General features: G+C 48.5%; 1 protein-coding gene and 1 long non-coding RNA gene across 3 annotated transcripts; both read right to left on the bottom strand.

Moving 5' to 3' along the window:
• Window positions 1-1,498: 1,498 nt before the first annotated feature.
• Window positions 1,499-4,208, bottom strand: LOC138730145 (uncharacterized). The gene is made up of 3 exons (XR_011339000.1): window positions 4,148-4,208; window positions 2,926-3,021; window positions 1,499-2,317 (listed from the first exon to the last, which is right to left on the bottom strand). It is a non-coding gene; the product is annotated as an uncharacterized lncRNA (long non-coding RNA).
• Window positions 4,209-12,275: 8,067 nt separating this feature from the next.
• Window positions 12,276-22,583, bottom strand: OTUD3 (OTU deubiquitinase 3). Of its 2 annotated transcripts, none has more exons than XM_069874534.1 (8): window positions 22,426-22,508; window positions 20,878-21,057; window positions 20,027-20,139; window positions 16,773-16,895; window positions 15,938-16,066; window positions 15,245-15,341; window positions 14,698-14,873; window positions 12,276-14,357 (listed from the first exon to the last, which is right to left on the bottom strand). In XM_069874534.1, exons 1-8 carry the CDS (start codon window positions 22,427-22,429, stop codon window positions 14,181-14,183), a joined length of 999 nt encoding a protein of 332 aa, XP_069730635.1. In that variant the 5' UTR covers window positions 22,430-22,508; the 3' UTR covers window positions 12,276-14,180. The 2 variants fall into 2 exon arrangements, with proteins under 2 accessions (XP_069730635.1, XP_069730634.1); XM_069874533.1 differs by having other exon boundaries at window positions 12,277-14,357; window positions 14,698-14,870; window positions 20,878-21,026; window positions 22,426-22,583.
• Between the last annotated feature and the right edge of the window lie 384 nt (window positions 22,584-22,967).

Here is a 22,967-nt window from a genome sequence, read left to right as displayed (position 1 = left end):
ATGAAGGCATCGAGTGCACCCTGAGCAAGTTTGCGGACGACACTAAGCTGGGTGGAAGTGTGGATCTGCTGGAGGGCAGGGAGGCTCTGCAAAGGGATCTGAACAGGCTGGACCGCTGAGCAGAGTCCAATGGCATGAGGTTTAAAAAGGCCAAATGCCAGGTCCTGCACTTGGGGCACAACAACCCTATGCAGTGCTACAGACTAGGAGAAGTCTGTCTAGAAAGCTGCCTGGAGGAGAGGGACCTGGGGGTGTTGGTTGACAGCCGACTGAATATGGGCCAGCAGTGTGCCCAGGTGGCCAAGAAGGCCAATGGCATCTTGGCTTGGATCAGAAATGGTGTGACCAGCAGAGCCAGGGAGGTTATTCTCCCTCTGGACTCGGCACTGGTGAGACCACTCCTCGAATACTGTGTTCGGTTCTGGGCCCCTCACCACAAGAAGGATGTTGAGGCTCTGGAGCGAGTCCAGAGAAGAGCAACAAAGCTGGTGAAGGGGCTGGAGAGCAGGTCTTACGAGGAGCAGCTGAGAGAGCTGGGGTTGTTTAGCCTGGAGAAGAGGAGGCTGAGGGGAGACCTCATTGCTCTCTATAACTACCTGAAAGGCGGTTGTGGAGAGGAGGGAGCTGGGCTCTTCTCCCAAGTGACAGGGGACAGGACAAGAGGGAATGGCCTCAAGCTCCGCCAGGGGAGGTTTAGGCTGGACATTAGGAAAAAATTCTTCACAGAAAGGGTCATTGGGCACGGGAACAGGCTGCCCAGGGAGGTGGTTGAGTCACCTTCCCTGGAGGTGTTTAAGGCACGGGTGGACGAGGTGCTAAGGGCCATGGTTTAGTGTTTGATAGGAATGGTTGGACTCGATGATCCGGTGGGTCTCTTCCAACCTGGTTACTCTATGATTCTATGATTCTATGATTCTAATGACCCTAACCCTAAAACTCCTAACATTAACGCTAATCCTAGCACCTAACCCTTACCCTAACCACAACCCTTAACCCTACACCTAAACCTAACTCTAATCCTTAACCACAACCCTAACCCCTAAGCCTAACCCTAATGTCCACAAGCCTAAACCAAACCCTGACCCCTAACCCTAATCCCCTAACCCTAACAATAACCCTGACCCCAAACCCTAACCTTACAACCTAACCCTAATGACCCTAATACTAAGTCTAACCCTAACTCTAATCTTAAGCCCTAACCCTAACCCTAACAGCCCTAACATCTAACCCTAACCCCTAACCATCACCCTGACCTCTAACCCAAAGCCTAACCCTAACCCCTAACCCTAATACTAACCCTAACCCTGACCCTAACACTAACCCTAGCCCCTAACCCTAATCCTAACCCTACAACACCCATACCCCCCCATACCCCCCCAATACCCACCCCAATACCCACCCCATACCCCTCCCTTCCCCCCATACACCCCCTTCCCTCTCTTCCCCCCCCTTCCCCCCCACCATTAACCCCACCCCCCACCGTTAACCCCTAACCATTAACCCCTAACCCTAACCATTAACCCCTAACCCCTTACCCTAGGCGCCATCAGATTTAGGGTTATGGTTAGCGTTAGGGCGCCATTTGTCTCAGGGTTAGGGGTACAGTGCCATTTTTGTAAGGTTAGGGTTAGGATTAGGGGTAGGTTTAGGCTTAGCATTAAGATTTAGGATTAGGGTTACCGTTAGGGTAAAGGTTAGGGTTAGGGCACCAGTGGGGTTATGGTTAGAGTTAGAGCTAGGGGGAGGTTTTGGGTTAGGGTTAGTTTTAGGCTTAGGGAGGGAGAGCAGCCTCGTAAGAAAAACGCCTTCCCTGTGAGGGTAACTTGCGGCTGTGGCTATTAAATTGAGTCTTTAGGCAGTGCTCTTTGCTACTAACTCGTAATCATCAAATAGTTTGGGTTGGAAGGGGCCTCAAAGCCCATCCAGTGCCACCCCTGCCATGGGCAGGGACACCTCCCACTGGACCAGGCTGCTCCAAGCCCCACCCAGCCTGGCCTTGAACCCCTCCAGGGATGGGGCAGCCACCCCTGCTCTGAGCAACCTGGGCCAGGGGCTCCCCGTCCTTACATCTCCTCCCCAGGCCCAGGGGAGAATATCTGCGAAGTTGAAACTTCTTTAACCCAAAAGAAGAAGTGAAACTTGAAGCCCACATCAAGGTGCTTCCTCTGCCGCCGGCCGCGTGATGGGCAAAGGTGGCAAGACAGTGGGTGGGGGCTGCTGGGACGCTCCCTCTGCTCTGGGGACGTGCAGCTGGGCATCACCCAGCACCCCTGCTTGCCACGAGGGAAAACTTCTTGCGGAAATAAAGCGTGTGACTCTGGAAAGAAAAGGAAAAATCCTTTAAACACGAAGTCGAGGCAGAAAATATGCACAAATATCAACAGGGGGAAACCCTCTTCTCCAGAAGACATAAGGGCCAGGTATCCCAAACCCACCAGCTGCGGCATCTCTTGTAGGGAAGTAGGAAGCAGACACCAGATGTAAGGATGGAGAACACAGCTCTGCCCTTCCGAGGCCACTGTGAAGCTCCAACCCCACCAGCCACGCACCAACCCCAGAGAGAGGGATAGAACCTCCATCCCTGCTCCAGGCACAATCAGCAGCTGCTGTGGAACTCAGGACCCAATGGAATGGCTGGAAGATGCCAGGGGAGTGTGAGGTTGAGCATGAGGAGAAGGTTCTTCCCCCAGAGGGTGGTGGAGCCCTGGAACAGCTCCCAGGGAAGCAGTCACAGCCTGACAATGTTCCAGAAGGGTTTGGCCAACGCCCTCAGCCCCACAGTGGGAATGTTGGGGTGTCCTGTGCAGGGACAGGACTTGGACCTCGTAGGTCCCTTCCAGCTCAGGACAGTCTAGGATTCTGTAACTTTCCCTGGCTCTTGTATTTGAGCAAAGACGTCTGGAGCCGGTTTTAACTCCCACTCACCTGTGTAAATGTTAACGGTTTGTCTGTGGCGATGGAGTCTGCGTACTTGCAGACAAAAACCCCACAGTCGCTTCCGTTCTGTTGCTGAGGGATTTCCTAAGGAATGCAAAGAAGCAGAATTTTCCAATACCGTAAAAGAGAGGCAGTTTGGAAGCAGCACGTTACCCATCCTAACAGACACTCGGGACAATCCATTCACCATCGCACAACTCAGGGAACAGACCTGATTGACCACACATCATATCTTCGCTTGGGTGTCATAATCCAAGTTCTTGGCAGGCTGAGAAGGGAGAGCAGCCTCCTAAGAGAGACGCCCTCCCTGCGAGGTTTACTTGGGGTTGTGGTTCTTAAATTGAGTCTTTAGGCAGTGCTCTTTGCTACTAACTCATAACCATCAAATGGTTTGGGTTGGAAGGGGCCTCAAAGCCCATCCAGTGCCACCCCTGCCATGGGCAGGGACACCTCCCACTGGACCAGGCTGCTCCAAGCCCCACCCAGCCTGGCCTTGAACACCTCCAGGGATGGGGCAGCCACCCCTGCTCTGGGCAACCTGGGCTAGGGCCTCACTGTCCTCATCGTGAGGAATTTGGATTGGACATTAGGACAAAAATCCTCCCCCTTCCAATTTAAAGCCACCCCCCCTTGCCCTATCGCTCCATGCCCTTGGTAAGCCCCTCCCCAGCTTTCCTGGAGCCCAACTCAGGGAAACACCCGCTCAACCCTCTGCTTTGTCACACACCAGGACTTGTGCTCCCAACAAGAATAACCATCCCAAATTCCAAACCCATTTCCAAAGCCTGTGTTCTCCAACAAGAGCTAAACAGATTAAGTCTGTCTTGGGAAGTGGGGGCAAAGTCAGATTCGCCTGAACACGGCAGACTAATTCAAAACAACGAAGCACGCAGCCAGCAAGGAGAGGTCATGCTGAAAGATTTCATCCCAGCATGGTTAAGACCAGGTTGGATGGTGCTTTGAGTAAGCTGATGGGGAAGGTGTCCCTGCCCCTGGCAGGAGCTGGAACTGGATGGGATTTAAGGTCCCTCCTGACCTAAACCACTCTGCGATTCCATGGTTTCCTGGGTCAGCTGCGGCCTAAGGTGGCACCGAAAGAACATGAGATGCTTACGGCTCTTTTCTAAAAGCTTGGACTTAGAGAGTGTCAAGACCTCTAAAGAGAAGGAGTTGAGAGTTCACATTTCGCATCCCAGTAGTGCTCACGTACATGCGTCCTCATGCTGTGAAGTGTCCACTCTGAACAAGCCAGCTCCAGTTGCTTTTTTTCCTGGCTTTTTTCTTGCAGGTATTTGCTGTTGAAAACAAAGCAAAATCACTCTTTGCCTCAAGAACGTAGGTCAACAAAATTTCTCGTGTCGGTGACGTGTGATTACAAGGGGACTGTCAGACAAAGCACAAACTTCTGCCGCACACACATCAAAATCAACATGTTTTTTTTTTACCAGTTTTCTCTCCCCATCCAATTCCAAAGGAAAAGCCAGTTTGACTCACCACCAGAGTCCAACGGTTTGTCAGGTGGACAGGGACAAAGACAACATCCTGCTTGAAGAAATCCGCACCTGTGGTCCAACTCCTCACTGCTGCATAACCCCAAGAAGTTAGTATTTGATAGAAGAAAGCAGGAAAAGCATGAACTGCTGCATATCCTTCCTTCTTACTTCTTTCCATCACAAGGTTCATGTAGAAATTCATGATCTATAACATAAAGAGTAAGCTTGAGATGTAAAACAAGACACTAGCTTACCAAAAGAAGGAAGCAGCAACAAGGGCCACGAGGCTTCTCGCTGAACGAGGATATCATCATGCTGCGGCCAGTTTTACCTCAGAATTGAGCCAGCAATATTTCTGCAGCGTGCAGACGTCACCATGAGTGATGTTCATTTGGAAGGCACCGCTAATGATGTCATTTGGCTCCCCGTGGCTAAACGCAGCCTTGATCTCTCTCTCCATGGCCTAAAACAATTAAATGGGGAAGGACTCGTGAAATGGAGCAATGAGCACACTAACAAGCTTTCAGCTGCAAGAACGCCTACAATGAAGCTCAGGTACCAGCTTTTTGCTAAGTTAGTAACAGCACTTCATTGCTGGTTCAGCACCCCAACTTTCAACTTCACAGCCCAGCTTTGCCCCGGTTTGTTTTCACAAAAGGAAGCCGATAGCCAACATGTGGACACCAAACACACTAAAGCACCTGAAAAATTAACAGAAGTGGAGCAAACCCCTTTCCCATGGGATGCTGCAGCCCTTGCCACACTGAGGGTTAAGTAAGGGAAACTGGTTCCATGAGGCATTTTACCTACAAGAGAAGTGTATAAGCTCTCAGTAACTATAAAAGAAATTCGTTTCCTGTCAGAAGCTTCACAAGAGGTAAGTTATTTTTGTTACTTTTATCATATTAGCACTTCTGGCAACAGAGCGCTGCTCCCTTCCAAGACTTCGTGCACATGAGGGCAAATAAAGCGCTAGACACTGATTTCCCAGCAGCGTTGCTGCAGCTTCTTTAAGTACATCCACGGGGCTGTTACCAGCGGCCACCTGGGCGTTTACACACAGCCGGTTGTCTCAGTTCAAAAGGCACCTTCACCTCTTCAGCAGCACAGAAGAACCTCCCCATCCTCCTGGCTCGCGACACTGCAGGCGCTGGCACAGCGGCTCCTTCATGAGCGGCCTCGGAGTCAAGATGCCTGCAGAGAAGGCTTGACGTGGGTTGTGCCGTTCCTGTTTGCACTGAAAACAGTGACAGCAAAAGACACCACATCAGAGAAAACTCAAACACGCACCTTTGTCTCAAGTTCCACCAGCAGCTGTTTTGAAAAACACACACACTGGTGATGGAGTCGGACACGAGGTGTTTGGGGCCCTCAAGTAAAGACCTGCTGTCTCCAACTGGCCAACGGGAAAACAGAGAGGAGTGAAAGTGCAAATTGGAGCGACTGCCTCGAGGATGAACTGTTGTGCAACCTGCACACGTTCTGTCTGTGGAGGCCAAGCCCCGAGTCAAAGAGAAGCCTAAAGAACCGTGCAGGTACGTTATTCACACCAGCAGGGGCTTTGAATCCCCCGGGGCAGCGGGAGGTGTCCCTGCCCGTGGCAGCGGGTGGGACTCGATGGGCTTGGAGGCTCCTTTGAACCCAAACCGCTCTGCGATTCTACGATTCCCTCCCTTCAGCTTTTCATACACATCAAGGAGACCCCCTGAGCCTTCTCTTCTCCAGGCTGAACAGAAGAAGAGGGTGTTGAGGTTTTTCATCTTGTAAAACATCAACTTATTTTTGCTCTTTCCAATTAACTATTTAGGACCTTTTTACAAGCATTTCTGGTCTCAGCCTCTTCTCAAGTTCAACAGTTCATCCTACTGCAGACCTTTAATGTCTATTTAATCTCTTGCATCTAGGAAGCGTCTGGATTTAAAGGTAAAGTTGGACACGGGCTGGGGGGAAGCAGCTGCAGGTCTCCCCTCGTACAGCTGCCGGGAGGAGCCCCAGAAGAGCCTGGAGAAACAGCACCACGCGGACACAGACACAGACGTGGGCAACACCGAGGGAGCTGGAGGAGAGAGTGACAGTTACACATTTCAGAGAAGAAGTCAAAGCAAACAGAAGGGTTTTTACCTCAGTCGGGCAACAGGCTTGTGATAAAGGGTCCGTGTTTCCTCGTTCAAGCAAGTGCTGGTTCCACGAGGCCTTTTCCCTACAGGAGAAGGGGATGAGGCCACGGAGACCCCGCCCCCTCCTCTCCCCAGCTCCCCCCCCCCTCCCCATCTATGGCCGCTCCCCGCCCCTCCTCCCCCGCCTGCGGCCACCGCCCCCGCCCCCTCCCTCCAGCTCCAGCCCCGGTCGCTCCCCCGGCCCCGGCCCTCGCGCCGCCCGCTCCGCTCCCTCCTCCTCCCCGGCCCCGGGAGCCCCGGGACGCAGAGGGGGCTGCGGGCAGGAGCCGGCGGCCCTCCGAGCTCCCCCGGGGGCCGCTCCCCCCGCTCCCGGCGCTCACCGAGCGCTGCCGCTCCCGCAGCCAGACGAGCGCCCGACTGGTCGCGGCCGCTGGGGCCGCTGGAACCGCCCAACGGGGCAACGGCTCCAACCGCCCCCCTCGCGCCCGGTCCCGTGAGCGCCTCGGGGGGGACCCCGAGCGGCCATTTTGGGGCCTCGTGAGCCCTCGGGGGGGACCCCGAGCGGCCATTTTGGGGCCTCGTGAGCCCTCGGGGGGGACCCCGAGCGGCCATTTTGGGGCCTCGTGAGCCCTCGGGGGGGAAGGTGTTTGTGTCGATCAGTCGCCCCCGGGTACTTGAAGTTTGGCCCCAGAGCCGCCGGCTCCATGTCCCCAACAGTGTGAAATCCAGGTGTCCTGGTCATATTGTCACAGGAGGATTTAGCAGAAAGGGTGTTTAAATTAGAAATCCTCCAGGACTTCATTCACAATAATTTAATGCGTCTCTGGGGTTTCACTGTCTCCACGTGAAAAGAGAATTTCCAATAAAATGCACAGTAACAGACAGAGATTTCCCTAAACTTTTAGTAACATTTTTCATAATCTGTGCTAGGAATATAATAGTTTATAAATTGTGTGTTTGAACCCATTAAACATTATCCTCTTAGTGCTTTTATTTGTGAGCAGAAGGACTGTTCACTCCTACACATAACCGTGTAGTATTTGTGGACAATGAGAGAAATTCCTTAGGGAAAGGAATATTCTGGAATAAAAAAATTAGTTGTGGTAATTCATGGTTGGTTGGTGAATAACAGAACAGTGAAGTGCGAATAATGAAGTCGAAAGTGCAGTCCTTGTTCAGAAATTGGATCAAACAGAAGGTCTTAAGGACCAGAAATGTTTATGGGGTTCTTGGTTTCATTTGGGTTTCATGAAGGTCCGAGGAAAATCGTTCTTTGCCTTCAAATCTTTTCTGCAAAGGTTGAAGAAGCTTTGGGAGTGGGAGACTAATATAAGCGCTTTTGTACCCCTAAATCCTACCTGAATTACAATGTTCAATCACATGGGGGCAGTTAAGCTTCACAGGTAACTTCTTTACTCTCTTTGCTGTTGATCCAGCCTCAAAAAATGTCACCGTGTGTCTTCTGCCTCAGTTCATCCTTTTTTCCTAATGAATAAGCATTCTTCACCTAGCTGAAAGAGGACAGCTTAATATATTTGCTCTACTTCGATCCCGTAGACTTATAGTGCAAGACTATTAATAAAAGTGAGGTTACAGAGCTTCTTCATTTTCTTTTCATTTAGCTGCAATGCACGCTGTGAACTTTCATCAAAGTGATTTATATCAAGAATTACTCAAGTTGTTCCTATTGGTATTTTTAAATTTTGTCTACAAGCAAATTATCTGTTTATCTTATCTGAATTTTGATATTTTTATATTATCATTATTTAAAACTGATACTGTTGGAAATTTTTAACAGGATCTAAGTTACAGGTGTACAACTACCTCCTGAGGATCATTTCATGCTCACCTCGAGTTCCTGCTGGAAACAGGGCCCTGGGTTACCAGCTGCTATTGCAGGAGCTGTTTTAGGGTGTGTTTGCTCCTCTTCTCAATCCTTCTCAGTCGTTTATGAGTTAAAAATGTGGTGATAATTGTGTGGCTGCTTTGGCTTCTTCTTGGTTTGGGGTTAATTTGCTTCATTTCTCACACAGAAATTGGTTTTCTATGGCTTTCAGACCAAAGTTTTTCTTTTGGATTTGTCTGTGTCTGCATTTTGAGTGTAAGAGCCAAAATCAACAAAAGTTTCTTGGAGCTACCCTACGGAATAACATGCGACTGGATCCTGGGCACCTCACTCAGAGGCAGAGAGAGCTGAAAAAGTGTAATGTTGTCATTTTAATTTTCTCCCCTGAAGTTGGCTTTGGACTGAAAAAACTCCTGTAAGAACATCAGCAGGAGAGAGTGCAGCAGCTTTTGACCTTGTTCCTCCACCCCTTGTTTTCATTTATCCTTTTCTGAGTGTGTATAGAGAGTAAATGCTTTAATTTATCTTCTCCAACCTGCATCATCTTACTACTTGATTTTCTCATGAGCAAAATGGCCAAACCATCCCTTTTGGTCTTTTGTGACTCCGGCTGATCCCATCTGCTGCTTCACTTTGGCTACTTTCCATCATGAGCATCTTCAGTGTCTCTGATGCACGACTGTGATTTAAAAATAAATTGAATTGGCTTATTGAAGACTCGAATTTCACTCCTCCCTTTCCCTGGGCAGACTTGAAGATGCTCTGTCCCAGCGAACACCTAAAGGAGAATGAAAACTCCTACATTTTCCTCCTGTTGGTCACTGCTGGAAAATGGCAAATATCCTGAGCTCTTTTGAAGGTTTGTTCTTGCATCTCCCGGTTTTGGTGACATCAGTTTGCTAATTAACTTTTATTACAACAGTAATAAATGACAATGATGTCTTGATTACCTTACTTGATTTTCATACTGTATCTTTTTCTTATGCCCCAACCCAGCTGTTTTTAATCGACAATGTCATCTCCCATCCCCACTGAGGGCATCTATGGGCAAGATCTCAACTGGGAGGCAACTGGGGGGGAATTGGGGTTCCTGAGGCGCAATTGGTGGATTAGAGGAGCATTTGGGGGGGCTAGGGGGCAATTAGTGGAGGAATTGGGGTTCCTGGGTGGGATCTGGGGGCGCAATTGGGGTTCCTGGGGGGTAACTGGGAGGCAAGAGGCAGGATTTGGAGTTCCAGGGGGGCAATTGGGCAGTGAGGGGGGCAATTGGGGGGTGAACAGGGGCATTCAGGGGGGCTGGGGCCAATTGCTGGGGTAATTGGGGTACCGGGGGGGCAATTCGGGTTCCTGAAGGGGTTTTGGGGGGTAGTTTGGGTTCTTGAGGGGCAACTGGAGGGTGAGGGGGCAATTTTGGGGGGAACAAGGGTGTTTGGGGGGGCTGGGGGTCAATTAGGGAGGGAGTTCGGGGTCCGTGGTGGGGAATTGGGAGGGCAGTTGGGGTACTTGAGGTGCAATTGTGGGACAAGGGGGGGCAATTGTGGTTCCTGGGGGGCAACTGGTGAGTGAGGGGCGATTTAGGGGGAGGAAAAGGCGTTTTGGGAGGCTGGGAATTTGGGGGGGGGGGAGTTGGATTTCCTGAAGGGATTTGGGGAGGGGGAATTCGGGTTCCTGGGGACGATTTGGGGGGTGACGTGGGCAATTGGGGGGGGAGGGGACAAGGGCATTTGGGGGTCTGGGGGGCAAAAGACGGGGGGAAATGGGGTCCTGGGGGGAGGATGGGGGGGTTGGGGGCAAAAGGGAGGGGAAATGGGGGAGGAACTGGGTCTGGGGGAGGGGGAAATTAGGGGATTGGGAGGCAAAGAGGGGGGAGAGATGGGGTCCTGGGAGGGGAAGTGGGGGGGTTGGGGGGCAAAAAGGGGGGGAATGTTGGAGAGTGGGTGTAAAATGGGTCCGGGGGAGTAATGGGGATGTTGAGGGGGAAAAGAGGGGGAAATAGGGGGCAAAATGGGTCCTGGGGGAGTTAATGTGGGGAAAATGGAGGGATTAGGGGTAAAAAGGGGAAGTAATGTGGGGGAAAATGGGTCCTGGGGGGAAATGGTGAGGGGGGGAAAGGGGGGTGAATTGGGGGGATTAGGGGGCAATGGGTAGGAAATGAGGGGGTTGGGGGTCAAAAGGGGGGTGAAATGAGGGGAAAATGGGTCCAGGAGGGTACTGGGGGGTGGGGGAATGGGTCCTGAGGGGGGAAAAAGGGGGAATTGGGGAGCAAAAGGTGGAGGCAGGGGAGTGGGGTCTTGGTGGGGAAATGAGGGGGTTGGAGGGCGACAGCGGGGGAGATGAGGGGCAATGGGGGGGAAAATTGGGTCCTGGGGGGAGAAATGGAGGGGTAATGGGGGAGTCAGGGGGTAATGGGGGGGGAAATGGGTTCTGGGGTGGGAAAATGGGTGGGAAATGGGTTCTGGGGCAGGAAACGGGGGGGTAATGGGGGAGTGTTCAGGGGTAATGGGGGGGGAAATGGTTCCGGGGGGGGAAGGGGGAGATGAAGCGGGGGGAAAAGGGGATTGGGGGGGAGAATGGGTCCTAGGGGGCTTGGGGGGCAAAACAGGGAGGAAATGGGGGGCAGTGGGGGGAAATGGGGTGTTGGGGTGCAGCAAGGGGGGGAGATGGGTGACAGTGGGGGGGGAAATGAATCGGGGGGGTAAATGGGGGGTTTTAGGGGGAAAATGGGTCCTGGGGGGCAAAAAGTGGGAGCTGGGGGGCAAAAGGAGGGGGAAATGGGGTCGGGGGGGAAGTAACGGGGTTGGGGGGCATCCCGCTCTCCCCAGTTTCCTGGTCCTGTTGTTGGCGGGGTTCGATGTGGGGCGGGGGGACCCACTGGGGGGGAGCCTGGTGTCCCCCCCACCTTCGGGGTGCTGACCCACCTGCTGGGGGGGCTGAGGGGGGGGCGCCTCGTCCTCCTGCTCGACGTGAGGGGGGCCGTTGTGGGGGGATTGGGGTCCCACGGTGGGGGTTGTAGGGGAAAAATGGGGTCTGGGGGGGTCAAGGGTGGTTATTGGGAGCCCACTGGGGGATCAAGGGGGGTAATTGTGGTCCCCAAGGGGAGGTTTGTGGTGGTCAAGGAGGAATGATTGGGGTTGGGGTGTGTCAAGGGGGTTAATTGGGGTCTGGGGGGGGATCCAGGGTGGGTAGTAGGGGTCAAGGGGGGTAATTGCATTCCCCATGGTGGGGGTTGAGGGGTTCAGTGGGGGTGGTTGGGGTCGGGGGGGGTAATTGGGGTTTGAAGGGGGTCAAGGGGAGTAATTAGGGTCCCCATGGGGGAGTCAAGGGGGGGCAGTGGCGGTAATTGGGGTCAGGGGGGGATAATTGGGGTTTGAAGGGAGTCAAGGGGGGTAATTGAGGTCACAGGGGGTAATTGGGGTCCCCATGGGGTGGGTCAAAGGGGGTAATTGGGGTCTGAGGGGGGTCAAGGGGGGTAATTGCCTCACACCAAAAGTCATAGAATATAAAATTGCATTATAAACTAATAATCTGGTTTTATCCCCAAGTAATAATTAGAGATAGAAAAGTGTTCGAGAATGTTATGTTATGTTTAGTCCAAATGTGTGCGTTGACTTCAAGTTCTGACTATTTACATTTTTTATATTGAGAAATCTAATAGGCACATAGCAAAACCTTTTTTCTTTGTTTCAGGTTTGTCATTACGTTTGTTTTTAATTGCAAATCATTAATTTGAAAATGGTATTTAAGTATAAATTGAAATCACCTGTAATGAAGGCTATTTGTTATTTGGCTTAGTGAAAAGAGATAACTAAAAGCAAAAAAGGAAAAAAAACCATTGACTACATTGTCATTTCTTATATAGTTTTGTCTGTTTAATTTTAAAATGTAATGATTTTCATTTAAGTGATCAGTTAAAACTACTGATCACACCAAATGAATGATTTACTATTTGCTGACTTTCTGCTCAAAGGAAATCTATATTATAGTATTAACTCTCACAATACAAACTACTGTTCATTTACAACATTATGAACCCGATGACTGTAATTATGTTATTTATTATTAAGTAATGTTATCAATGTTATTTACTGCATATTCTCATTCACACTTTGGTGCAGAAATACCTATATGCAGGAAAAACAGGCTAGAAACATTGCTTTTCCTTCTGTTTATAAGATAAATAATACATAAACTCAAAAATCCTTGAAAACTTTAACAAACATCTTGATGTAATGAGATTAAAAAAATATAACTTTAGCTATAATGCCACCATGCTTATATATATATAAAATATGTAATATATATGTCTCATATATATATATCTCATGTCATGTATATTTACCATCCAATTGATGCCAGAGTATCTCTCTGTGTGAGCAAGAAGACTGAAATATATATATAATATATATATAATGCTTTGTGGTTTTACAGTTAAATACTTAATTTATTAAAGTTAAAAAAGAAAAACAAACCATAAAAAACGTGGACAATAATATGGTTTTTAGGATAGAGTTTCTTTTTCCTTTCAAAATACTCAGTTCCACATAAATGAGTTATGGTGGGACAATCTGAATCTGTGTAAGAGGCAAATACACTTTTTTATTCCCCGCACATCACAAGAAATTAAATAGACGGACTTTTCTTTATTTGAAAAAGGACATTGTGAATTGAGTGAATTGTGACATCTGTGGGTTGAATATATTAGTGTTGTACTGTAGCAGATGCAGAGCCAGGTATTAAAAATATAACATTTAACTCCTGCAGACAAATTTAAAAATATAAAAGAACAAACGAGAATAAAAAGAATGCAGTGTGCTTGAGTGAATGTTCTACATGTCTGCTTGTCAGGATCAAGGTGAAGTTCGCTGGAAGAAGAGCTGAGTAAAAAAGTTTTGACAAAGGGTGCACTTGTCCTACAGCTTGGATGTAATTAATTCCTCGGTAGTCCTTGACTTGTTATTTTGTAGACCAGAGTGCTCACATAGCCGTTTCTCATGAGAAAGCATAATAATGTATGTGAACAATGATTGTTTACTGCTACAGGAGAACTGACGAATCAGCTTGTAACACCATGGCTGCCTCTGCTAAAGAGAGGTATAAATGTGTTGTGAACTCTGAATAAAACGGCTTCACTAGATCATATTGGTCGTGTGATGTCCATATCTTCTGCACATGGACACAGCAATCTCATTCTCCCTTCATGCATGAAACTCTTCTGAAACTGCCCAGCACAACATAGGCACTTCTAGTTTGGTTAAAACTATCACTGCATTCTCACACGAAAAACTAGGAATCTCACATTTCATACAGAGTTGGCTGACACACTGCACTTTAGAAAGTATTCTGGGATTCTGTTCCCTTACTTTAATTAAATAAAAAAAAACTCCCATGTCCCTGAGCTGAGAGCTGTCAAGCTTTCCCTGACAGCAAAGTTGTTAAGCTCCTCCAAGCATAACAGTAAAAAAATTGATATAAAAATAATAATCATCAAGAGCTGCCACAGGAAATCTGACACTGCAGTGGCAAGAAAAGGTTCTCACCTTCATCCATCTTTGAAATTATAAACACAAGTCTCTGGTTTTTGTTAAGTTCAAACAACTCTTCTCACACAGAGGCTGATGCAGCAACCATTCACCGCATGACCGCAGAGACAAGGAGTTTGTGTGTGCTCGGAATTCTCCACAGAAGCCAATTTTAAGATAATAATGGGTGTTTGTAAACATGCTTAAGGGGTTTTGCCTTCATCAGTTTTATTTGCCTTTCTCCCCAGAACACTCAGAACACATCCAGTCAGATGTTCAGAGCCTCCATGGTCTTCACCAAGGTGATGTGGCTGGCTGAGTCCATCTCTCTCCTGCTGCTGTCTGCACAGTTGTTCTTGCCGGCCAAGACCTTTTGTCGGTGCCTTTCTTCCTGCCGCTTCTTCTTCTCCAGCCGCTGCTGTTCCTTCTTCTGTTTTTTAGATACCTGAAAGGGAAGGATGCAAAAACAATGCTGAAAGCACATGCTTTCTGCTGAGCTGCGTAAAAATACACCGGAGAAGAGACAGGCAGATATCAAAGCAGCTGACGAAGAACATTTACTCCAAACTACTTAACAGGAGTTCATTTTGTATCATTTTGGGAAGAGTGCCACATGTCACTAGTAAATGTTTGTATTGCAGAAGTCACAGTCACAGCAGCAGCAACAAAATTCAGTAAGCAGTTCTTTGTAATTCCAAGGAGGAGGCAGATGCCAATTAGAGAATCCTAAGCATTCCCCTAATTAAAGGGCTCATGAATCCCTGCCAAACCACCCCTTCCCATACCTTCAGGCTTCTGCTAGCTTGATTCTTGTTTCTAGCCTGTCCGTTGTTTCCTATTTCACCTCGATGCAAGCTTTGATTTCCAGAGATTCTTGAGCCATTTCCATTTTCTTCCAACAGAGTTCTGCTACACAATTCTTGAACTTCACTCTGGGGATCACACTGCTCCTCAGCACCTACCAACAACAGAGGTTTTTCTCAGACATGCTCTACCCAGAAGCTGTCTCACTATCAGCCAATTCCTTCTTCCAGAATTTACAGGATCATAGAATGGTTTGGGTTGGAAGGGACCAAAAAGATGATCCAGTTCCAACCCCCTGCCATGCGCAGTGACACCTCCCAGTTTCAGGCTGCTAATTATTGGCCTTTTTGGAATCTGGATTGAGTCTGTCCTCCCTAATAACTTCGCTGAGCACAGAAAGGCTGATGTGGCAGCACCGGTAACTGCAAGCTCCAACTGCTGCTGTCCCTGTTGAACTGCTGTTATCAGGGAATGCTGACGTCAGACAGCTTCTTCTGAAGCACCAGGTGACGAACTCTCTGTACTTACTTATTCTTTCCACTTCATTCACTTGAATGATAGCAAATATTGCAGATTCTACACTGTAGTCTTCCACCTCCAGGATGTGGCGTACTAAATCAGTGTCCTGTCCATGGAAGAGAAAGATAACACTGGCAATGACAGGTCAAATCACTGACATATATTCAATTAACACCCATCTGTGCCACAGAGTGCTGCTGTCTGCTTTTATCACCTTTCAGTTACCCTTTTGGCTGCTTCTGAGAAAGCTGAGGGAGATACCCTTAAAATCCTTATGATACCAGGACAAAGGAACGTCCTGTTTCAGTGTAATGGTTCCACTCCTGGCCCTCTCTATTCTATGCCCTTGCAAAGTACAAGCAGCCATCTGCAGGAACCACATGGGCTCTCCAGTGACGACAGCCAAGATCCAGAGTACCTAGGCGCTGGAGATGTCCCACTACAAACACTCTCAAAGATCACAAACTTTACATACTTTGCTGCAAAGTGAATTCCCAGAGAGACTGCAAGACAAACCTTCAAAACTTATCAGAAATGCACACAGAGTACGTATTTCATCTGCATTTCAGGGTTAAGTCCAGAATAAAATGCATCTTGATTTATGGCTGGGGTACTGAAACTGTACAAGATGAGTAATTTTTAGGCGGCTTTCATGTACCGAGAAAGTTTGAACATGAAGCACAAAGGCTACTCAATACTTACTGAGCACCCAGAGGCATTACACACTTTTTGTACAGCATCTTCTGTTTCACCTTCAATCTCATCTGCTTCAAACTCACCCTGCTGGGGCTTCACTTCCTTCATCTTATTTGAATCATTTTTGCAAAGCATCTGCAAGAAAAGCAAAGCCCAGCAGATCACAAATGCATGCAGCAATTCCATCATAAACCATGAAACAATCTCACACTGTCATAAACTGACTTATTATGGCGCACTCTTCTCACAAATATCCTGTGTCAAAGCATCTGGGAATCGCGTAACTTCCATCATCATTGACATCATTTCCCATGACTCAAATACTGCTGAGCAAGCTCCCACACACTACCAGATCACACATACCAATAAACAATAAGTGGCTTTTGAAGGGAGGCATTAATTATTTTACAATGCCACACATTATACAGTTGTGTGTAGAGCATTTCAAGGACAGCACAGCTTATGTGCAATATGAAAACACGAAAAAGTGCAATATGAAGAAGATTCTTGCATCCAGCAGCTGTTGCATTTCCATCTTTCTTCGCTTCCCTTTTGTTTTGTATTCAAGGTCCATGAGTATGTAACTTAGATAGCACTGCTACAAGACACCTGCGGGCCACATCACAGCATCAGATATGGGAGTGATTTTTAGCCCAGTAATTTAAACATCTCACAGCCTGTCCCAAGACAGCAGGCTGCACTAGTGACAGTGACCTTCTATCCCCACCACGACACAGAGACCAAGCTCTATCTCAGTGCAAATGAGAAAGGAAATCAACTGGTAACATTCATCTGATCTGTTTCTCACCCACAGCTGACTTAGGTCACTGTCAGAACCAACCTCCATCTGAAGATACGCTGGAGCTTCAGAATCATCATTGATTCTCCTCACGCTGTCATAGTGCTCTCCATAACGGTATGCAATATGAAGTTCCCTCGCACTGTTTTTCTCTGTACCCCGAATCTATATGAAACAAAAAAAAAAAAAAAAAAAAGTCACAAATGAGGAGCTGGGATCAACCCTAGCATCACATTTTTCAAAGTTCCTGGTTTTTTGAAGCAATGATGAACACTGATCAGAAGCAGAGCATGTAGCTACTGAAGCTTCTTTAAATGGGTGCCCTAATAACCCAGATGTGCCAAAGTCACAACACAGCTCCTCTCTCAAGAATTACATCTGAAAACCAGGAGCACAACCACGGGTCTGTTACAGCACAGCAAACAAAACATGGCATGAAAGTATTTCAGTGGGAAGCTCAAAACTGTTCTCTACACTTTCCACAGAACTATTCCTTTTCTGATCATCTTCCCAGATCCTGTTTCAGTGACAGCTCCCCCGGAGTGTACGCCTTTTTCCCCTCAAACACAAGGAAAAGAAGAGTTTGTGCAAGTTACGACCACAGTGGAAAGTCCTCCACACTACATTTTGCTCTGCAGCTGGGACAAGATGCTGTTTTAACCGTTTGCACTCAAAGTGAATACGTTTTGTTTTTAAAAGAAAGACTGGTAGAAATAAAGGCAAGCCTTGACATATTTACTCTGTTCAGGAACACTCTTAACAAACGAATGTTCCTCTGTTTTGCCAATACCAAGTACAGTAGTTCCTGTAGAAAAGGCTGACACAAGAATGATTCCTACCCCGATCATCAGCGCCTGAACTAGCTAAAAGCTACACAGCATTCTGAATCTGGCAAGAAATGCATGAAAGCACACTGTGTTTGCAGATCCCTTTGCTTACCCGTCAAGCCAGAGTTCAAAGACCTGACAGCTCTCCTGGAGAAGATGTCCGTACCTTGCTTTAGGGCTCCAGAATTTCCCAATACTTTTACATCTTTGAATCAGCTTATCCCAACTTACAGAATTTACACCAAGTCACCTTTCAACCACAGCTGCAGTTTCTATTGCACAAACGACTTCAGATCTCACAACACATTCACCTCCATTCATCTGCTTTACACTTGTTCACCTTCAGGTTCCAACTCAACACTCTGTTATACCCAACTCTTGGATTTTATCCTAGGAAGTTATTCAACACATTGGATCCAAGTAAGATTTATTTTCAATGTTTCTCCTCTGCCAGAACCTAAACAGGTATTTGTCAAATCCCAAAGCTCTTGAAATTCTGAAAATTATCCACTCTAGCTCTGAGTGGTGAAGCCTCTTTCTGCACGCCTTCTCTGTACACTGGCACTGTAAGTAAAAGACTGCTGCAGATTAAAAAAAAGGCAAAAACACTGAAAAAAAGGTAAGCAGTTACCCAAAAAGCCAATAAATAACCTATACATCTGAGCTACATTGAAGCTCCACATTTACAGTTACTACTGAAAAAAGTAAAGACTGTTTAAAGCCCTAAACAGCCCTTGCAGAGATGCTAACCTCCAAAGAGCTTTTAATTCACCCTCTGAGTTGGGACTGAAGGAGATATTGACACCATCTGCTTTAATCACCTCACTGATCTGCCTCTCTGCTATCTAATCCTTCTACAGTTTTACTGAGGCTCCAAAGCAAAAGGTGGGGGTGGTGGGGAGGTGGGAACAGGAAATTTTGTTAAAGTGTAGAAAATTAAACAGCAGCACACCCTGGGTTAGTGGTGTCCAGCAACTTGCTAACATTGCCTACATACTGTGATGTCCTACAAGGGTAGGAGGCTCCTTACGTTCATAGAATAACCAGGTTGGAAGAGACCCACCGGATCATCGAGTCCAACCATTCCTATCAAAACATTACCACTATTAACAGCTTGCTCTACTCAGGCCATTCGCAAGAGCCTAAGACAACCTTGCACCAACAAGACTAGGCTCAGGCAAAACTGAGCTCATCACAGACTCTATATTTACAAGCCACATAAAGGTCAATAAATAGGGAAAAAGTTTAAGGTCTGAGTGGATATATGTGGATACATGAGATATTGATGAAGAGTTGAGCACACTGAGGTATCTGGTTCAAAACAGCAACAAAACATGACCTCTCCTGCAGGTTCATCCCCTCTGCACACTTGCAGGTCAAGCAGTTGAGTATCTCTGCTCATTGTGTGCTTGCCAGGTACACTTTCTTTAAACACAAAACCCCGCAAGTTAGCTATCTCACCGACATGGGTGCGTATAAATGAGAGTTCAAACTCAGGTAGGTTTAGGAATATCTGGGACACTGCTGCAAACGTATTTAAGAACCCACTGATAGCTTTCATCTGGCCCTTATTGCCCTGTACACTCTGTTGGTGCCTGTCTGTAAGCTGGGACCAGCCCTTCAATCATTACTTCTGTCGTATACAGTGCCCAGAAACAATCCTGACACGACCTCAGGCTCTCACTTCGTCAGTGAACAGGCAGAGATTGGATGTGGATTTACCACAGAAGAGCAGGAGGGACCTGATGGATGCCCCGCTCAGTGCCCTGCTGTGAGAGGAAACCACACACACAGTCCTTCCTTTCCAGAAGCTGATTAAACAATTCCTTAAGGTTTTAAAACTCATTCCCTCTTCTGCCCAGACCAGAACCTCATTTCTCCAACTCTCAGAAACCTTCTCATTCCCAGTCTCGTGTAGCATCAATGGAGCTTCTTTCCCGGAGGCTGCAGGGACCACCTTACTACATCTTCACTTCCATTTTCCTGGATGTTTTCATATAGGTTTCCTTGAGTTTGGCTCAAATCCATATCAGAGAAGTCCCCTTGTATGTAGTCTGATATCCAGGAGACAGAACCATATCCCTGGAGGTGTTTAAGGCACGGGTGGACGAGGTGCTAAGGGGAATGGTTTAGTGTTTGATAGGAACGGTTGGACTTGATGATCCGGTGGGTCTCTTCCAACCTAGTTATTCTATGATTCTATGATAACAGGGAACATAGTAGCTTAAACCAAATTAAAGTGTGCTACTCTGTCTCCACACAGTTATCAAGCATTCACTGTTTTCCTTCATTCTCTCTCCTCCTCACTGAAGGTTTTTCCTCCAAGGCTGAAAAAGTCAGCACAGCTCTTCCCCATGCCAAGCTCACTATGGCTACCGAGCATTCTTTTTTAGCAGATCAGGAAGTTTCTATGCTATTTGGACCTACCAGGTAAAAATTAGGCCAAAATATGGAAGTGTTGTTTCTCACCTGCCAGAGCGGCGCGTTAGGCTGATGAATAACCACGTTCAACTGATTGTTCCTTGCAAAGGCCACAATAGCATCATTGCCAGCAAAGGTACCGGGCTTGGCCAAATTGGTAACTAAGAAAAGAAACATTCACAAGAGTTGGAATCCCAGTGTCCAACACCTCCAAACGCACTGGCGGTTCAGCGAGTAACAGAATTTCAGCACAAGCCCAGGAAATTCTGGAAAGGAAATCCCAACAGTGAAATGGAAACTAGTGGGTGAGAGTATGGCAGCAACTGATGTTAACACATCTTAAATGACCACAGAAACTTCTAAAAAATACAGTACACCCTCAGATTATGCAAGGCCGTCAGCTCAGAAGGAACAGTGCCATGCACTAAGAGCAAACAACTTTCAACATCCTCTCATGGCACCTGGCACGTTCTCGAAGAACTCCGAGCAAAGGCTGTGCTGGTCTCGGCTGTGGATCTTCTCCTGTGTTCTCAGTGTGAAACACTGAATGTCAAGAAGAGAAATAGACCCAGAGGGATCAGCCACACAACACCTACTCAAGGACACACAACACCTCTCTCAAGGAGAGCCAGACAATACCAAGTTTTTACTCCTTGCCTTTTTTTGCCTCCTTTCTCTCTCCCAAGTTTCTCCTAAATTTAAACAATTTCATGACAAATTTAACACACATTCAACAGCTTGTCTTTCTACAGAAAGAGAAATGTCAACTTACAATTTCTAACCACTAGAGGGAAGCCCTAACACGGTTCTGGGATGAGGCGCTGTTTAGTAGGATGATGCTTAGATGAGATATGACATTACACAATAACGGCTTATTTAGTGTCCTGTGGAGACCCTACCATGTTTCTCAAAGGGCACATCATCCTCCACAAAAGGCTCGAAATCCTCCCGCCGCTTTATCATGTAATCCACCGTCTCCTGACGATGTCTGAGGTGGTTCCGGGAGTGGCCCTCCAGCTGATCACCCAGGGCCCGGAACAAACAATTTCTACGGAGAGAAGAATCGCAGGTGAGTCTGGCTGAAAGAAAACAAACACACAGCCCTAAATGAGTGGCCCTGGCAGAGCAGCAGGGACAAAACAGTGTTCACGGGGAAGGAAAAGAGCTGTACTCCTCCTACCCATTAATTTCAACAACGTTATGAACAGGATGTAAGACATAACTATTCCCTGTGCTTTGAACAGCTGCTGGAATGAGAAGAAATGCTGATAGGAACATAACATTTTGAGGGAACATCATAAACTCCAACTGAGTGAGTCAAGGATGGTAACGGTGCCAGGCCAAACTGTCTTAAACTGGCACTGAGACAAATGACACAATGGAATCACAGAATCACTAGGTTGGAAAAGACCCACTGGATCATCAATTCCTATCAAACAATAAACCATGCCCCTCAGCACCTCATCCACCTGTCCTTTAAACCCCTCCAGGGAAGGTGACTCAACCACATCCCTGGACAGCCTGTTCCAGTGTCCAATGACCCTTTCCGTGAAAAATCTTTTCCTAATGTCCAGCCTGAACGCCCCCTGGTGGAGCTTGAGGCCATTCCCTCTCGTCCTGTCCCCTGTCCCTTGGGAGAAGAGGCCAGCTCCCTCCTCTCCACAACCTCCTCTCAGGGAGTTGCAGAGAGCAATGAGGTCTCCCCTCAGCCTCCTCTTCTCCAGGATAAACAACCCCAGCTCTCTCAGCCGCTCCTCTTCTTCTCCAGCCCCCTCACCAGCTTCATTGCTCTTCTCTGGACTCGCTCCAGAGCCTCAACATCCTTCTTGTGGTGAGGGGCCCAGAACTGACCCCAGGATTCGAGGAGTGGTCTCACCAGTGCCGAGTCCAGAGGGAGAAGAACCTCCCTGGCCCTGCTGGCCACGCCGTTTCTGATCCAAGCCAAGATGCCATTGGCCTTCTTGGCCACCTGGGCCCCTGCTGGCTCATGTTCAGTCGCTGTCAACCAACACCCCCAGGTCCTTCTCCTCCAGGCAGCTTTCCAGCCAGACTGAGGAATGAACAACCACCCAATGATCCACCAAACAGTTTCCCAGCATGCATATAAAATTGCACTTTCTCCCAATCCTTACAGGCCTTCTGGCCACTCAGCAAGCCAGGGGAGCCCTCAGCCCCGCTGGGGATCAGGCTTGGGACCAGCAGAGCCCTCAGACCAGCAGGGGCCAGGCTAAGGGAGCCATGGGCCTCAGAGACACAGGTCCTGCACAGAACCAGAGCCAAGCCCTCTGACCTCTGTGGGGTACAAGAGGGAACTCTCATCCTAAAGAGCAATGGTCCTGCTCAATTCTGAGGGAAAGCCTTTGGCCCCAGGGACACCGGTTCCCGACGCTCGGGCAGGAGGCCCAAGGACGCCCCGGTGCGCTGCGCAGACCGGGCGCGGCGCTCACCCATCGCCCGGCACCTCCCTCAGCTTGAGGCCGAGGGCCCGGAGCTGCGCGGCGAGGCCCCCTGGGGCCGTTGCGGGGCCCGGGGGGGGCCCTGCCGGGGGGGGCCCTGCCCGCCGCTGCCGCCGCGCCGCCCCCGCCGCTCCCCGCTTCCGGGACATCCCCGCCGCGCGCCCCGTCATGTGACCGGCCCCTCACGTGACTCCGCCCCTCACGTGACCGCGGGGCAGGAGTGGTCGGAGCGGCACCTCCCCGCCCGCCCCGGCGCTCGCGCCCCCTGGCGGCTCCTCCGGGAAGGAGGGAAAGGGAGGCTTGGGAGGCGAGGTGGGGTCAGAGGTGGGGGTGACACCGAAAATGCCGAAAATCAAGCCTATTTTTGGAGTTTTAGAAAGCAAAGCACCCTTTATCAGGCCTGGGCAGCGCGAGGCACTGATCTCCATCAGTTGTGTGCAGCCAGGCAGGAGCTGGGACAGAAAAGATCCCCCACTCACATGCACTTGGATCATTTTTTCCAGAAATTTTATGCCTATTTCATTACTTTCCAA

The sequence above is a fragment of the Phaenicophaeus curvirostris genome, chromosome 22 (genome assembly GCF_032191515.1).
Source record: "Phaenicophaeus curvirostris isolate KB17595 chromosome 22, BPBGC_Pcur_1.0, whole genome shotgun sequence".
Taxonomy (NCBI): Eukaryota; Metazoa; Chordata; class Aves; order Cuculiformes; family Cuculidae; genus Phaenicophaeus; species Phaenicophaeus curvirostris.
Note: the sequence above shows the minus strand (reverse complement) of the source record. Positions and strands in the feature narration are given on the sequence as shown.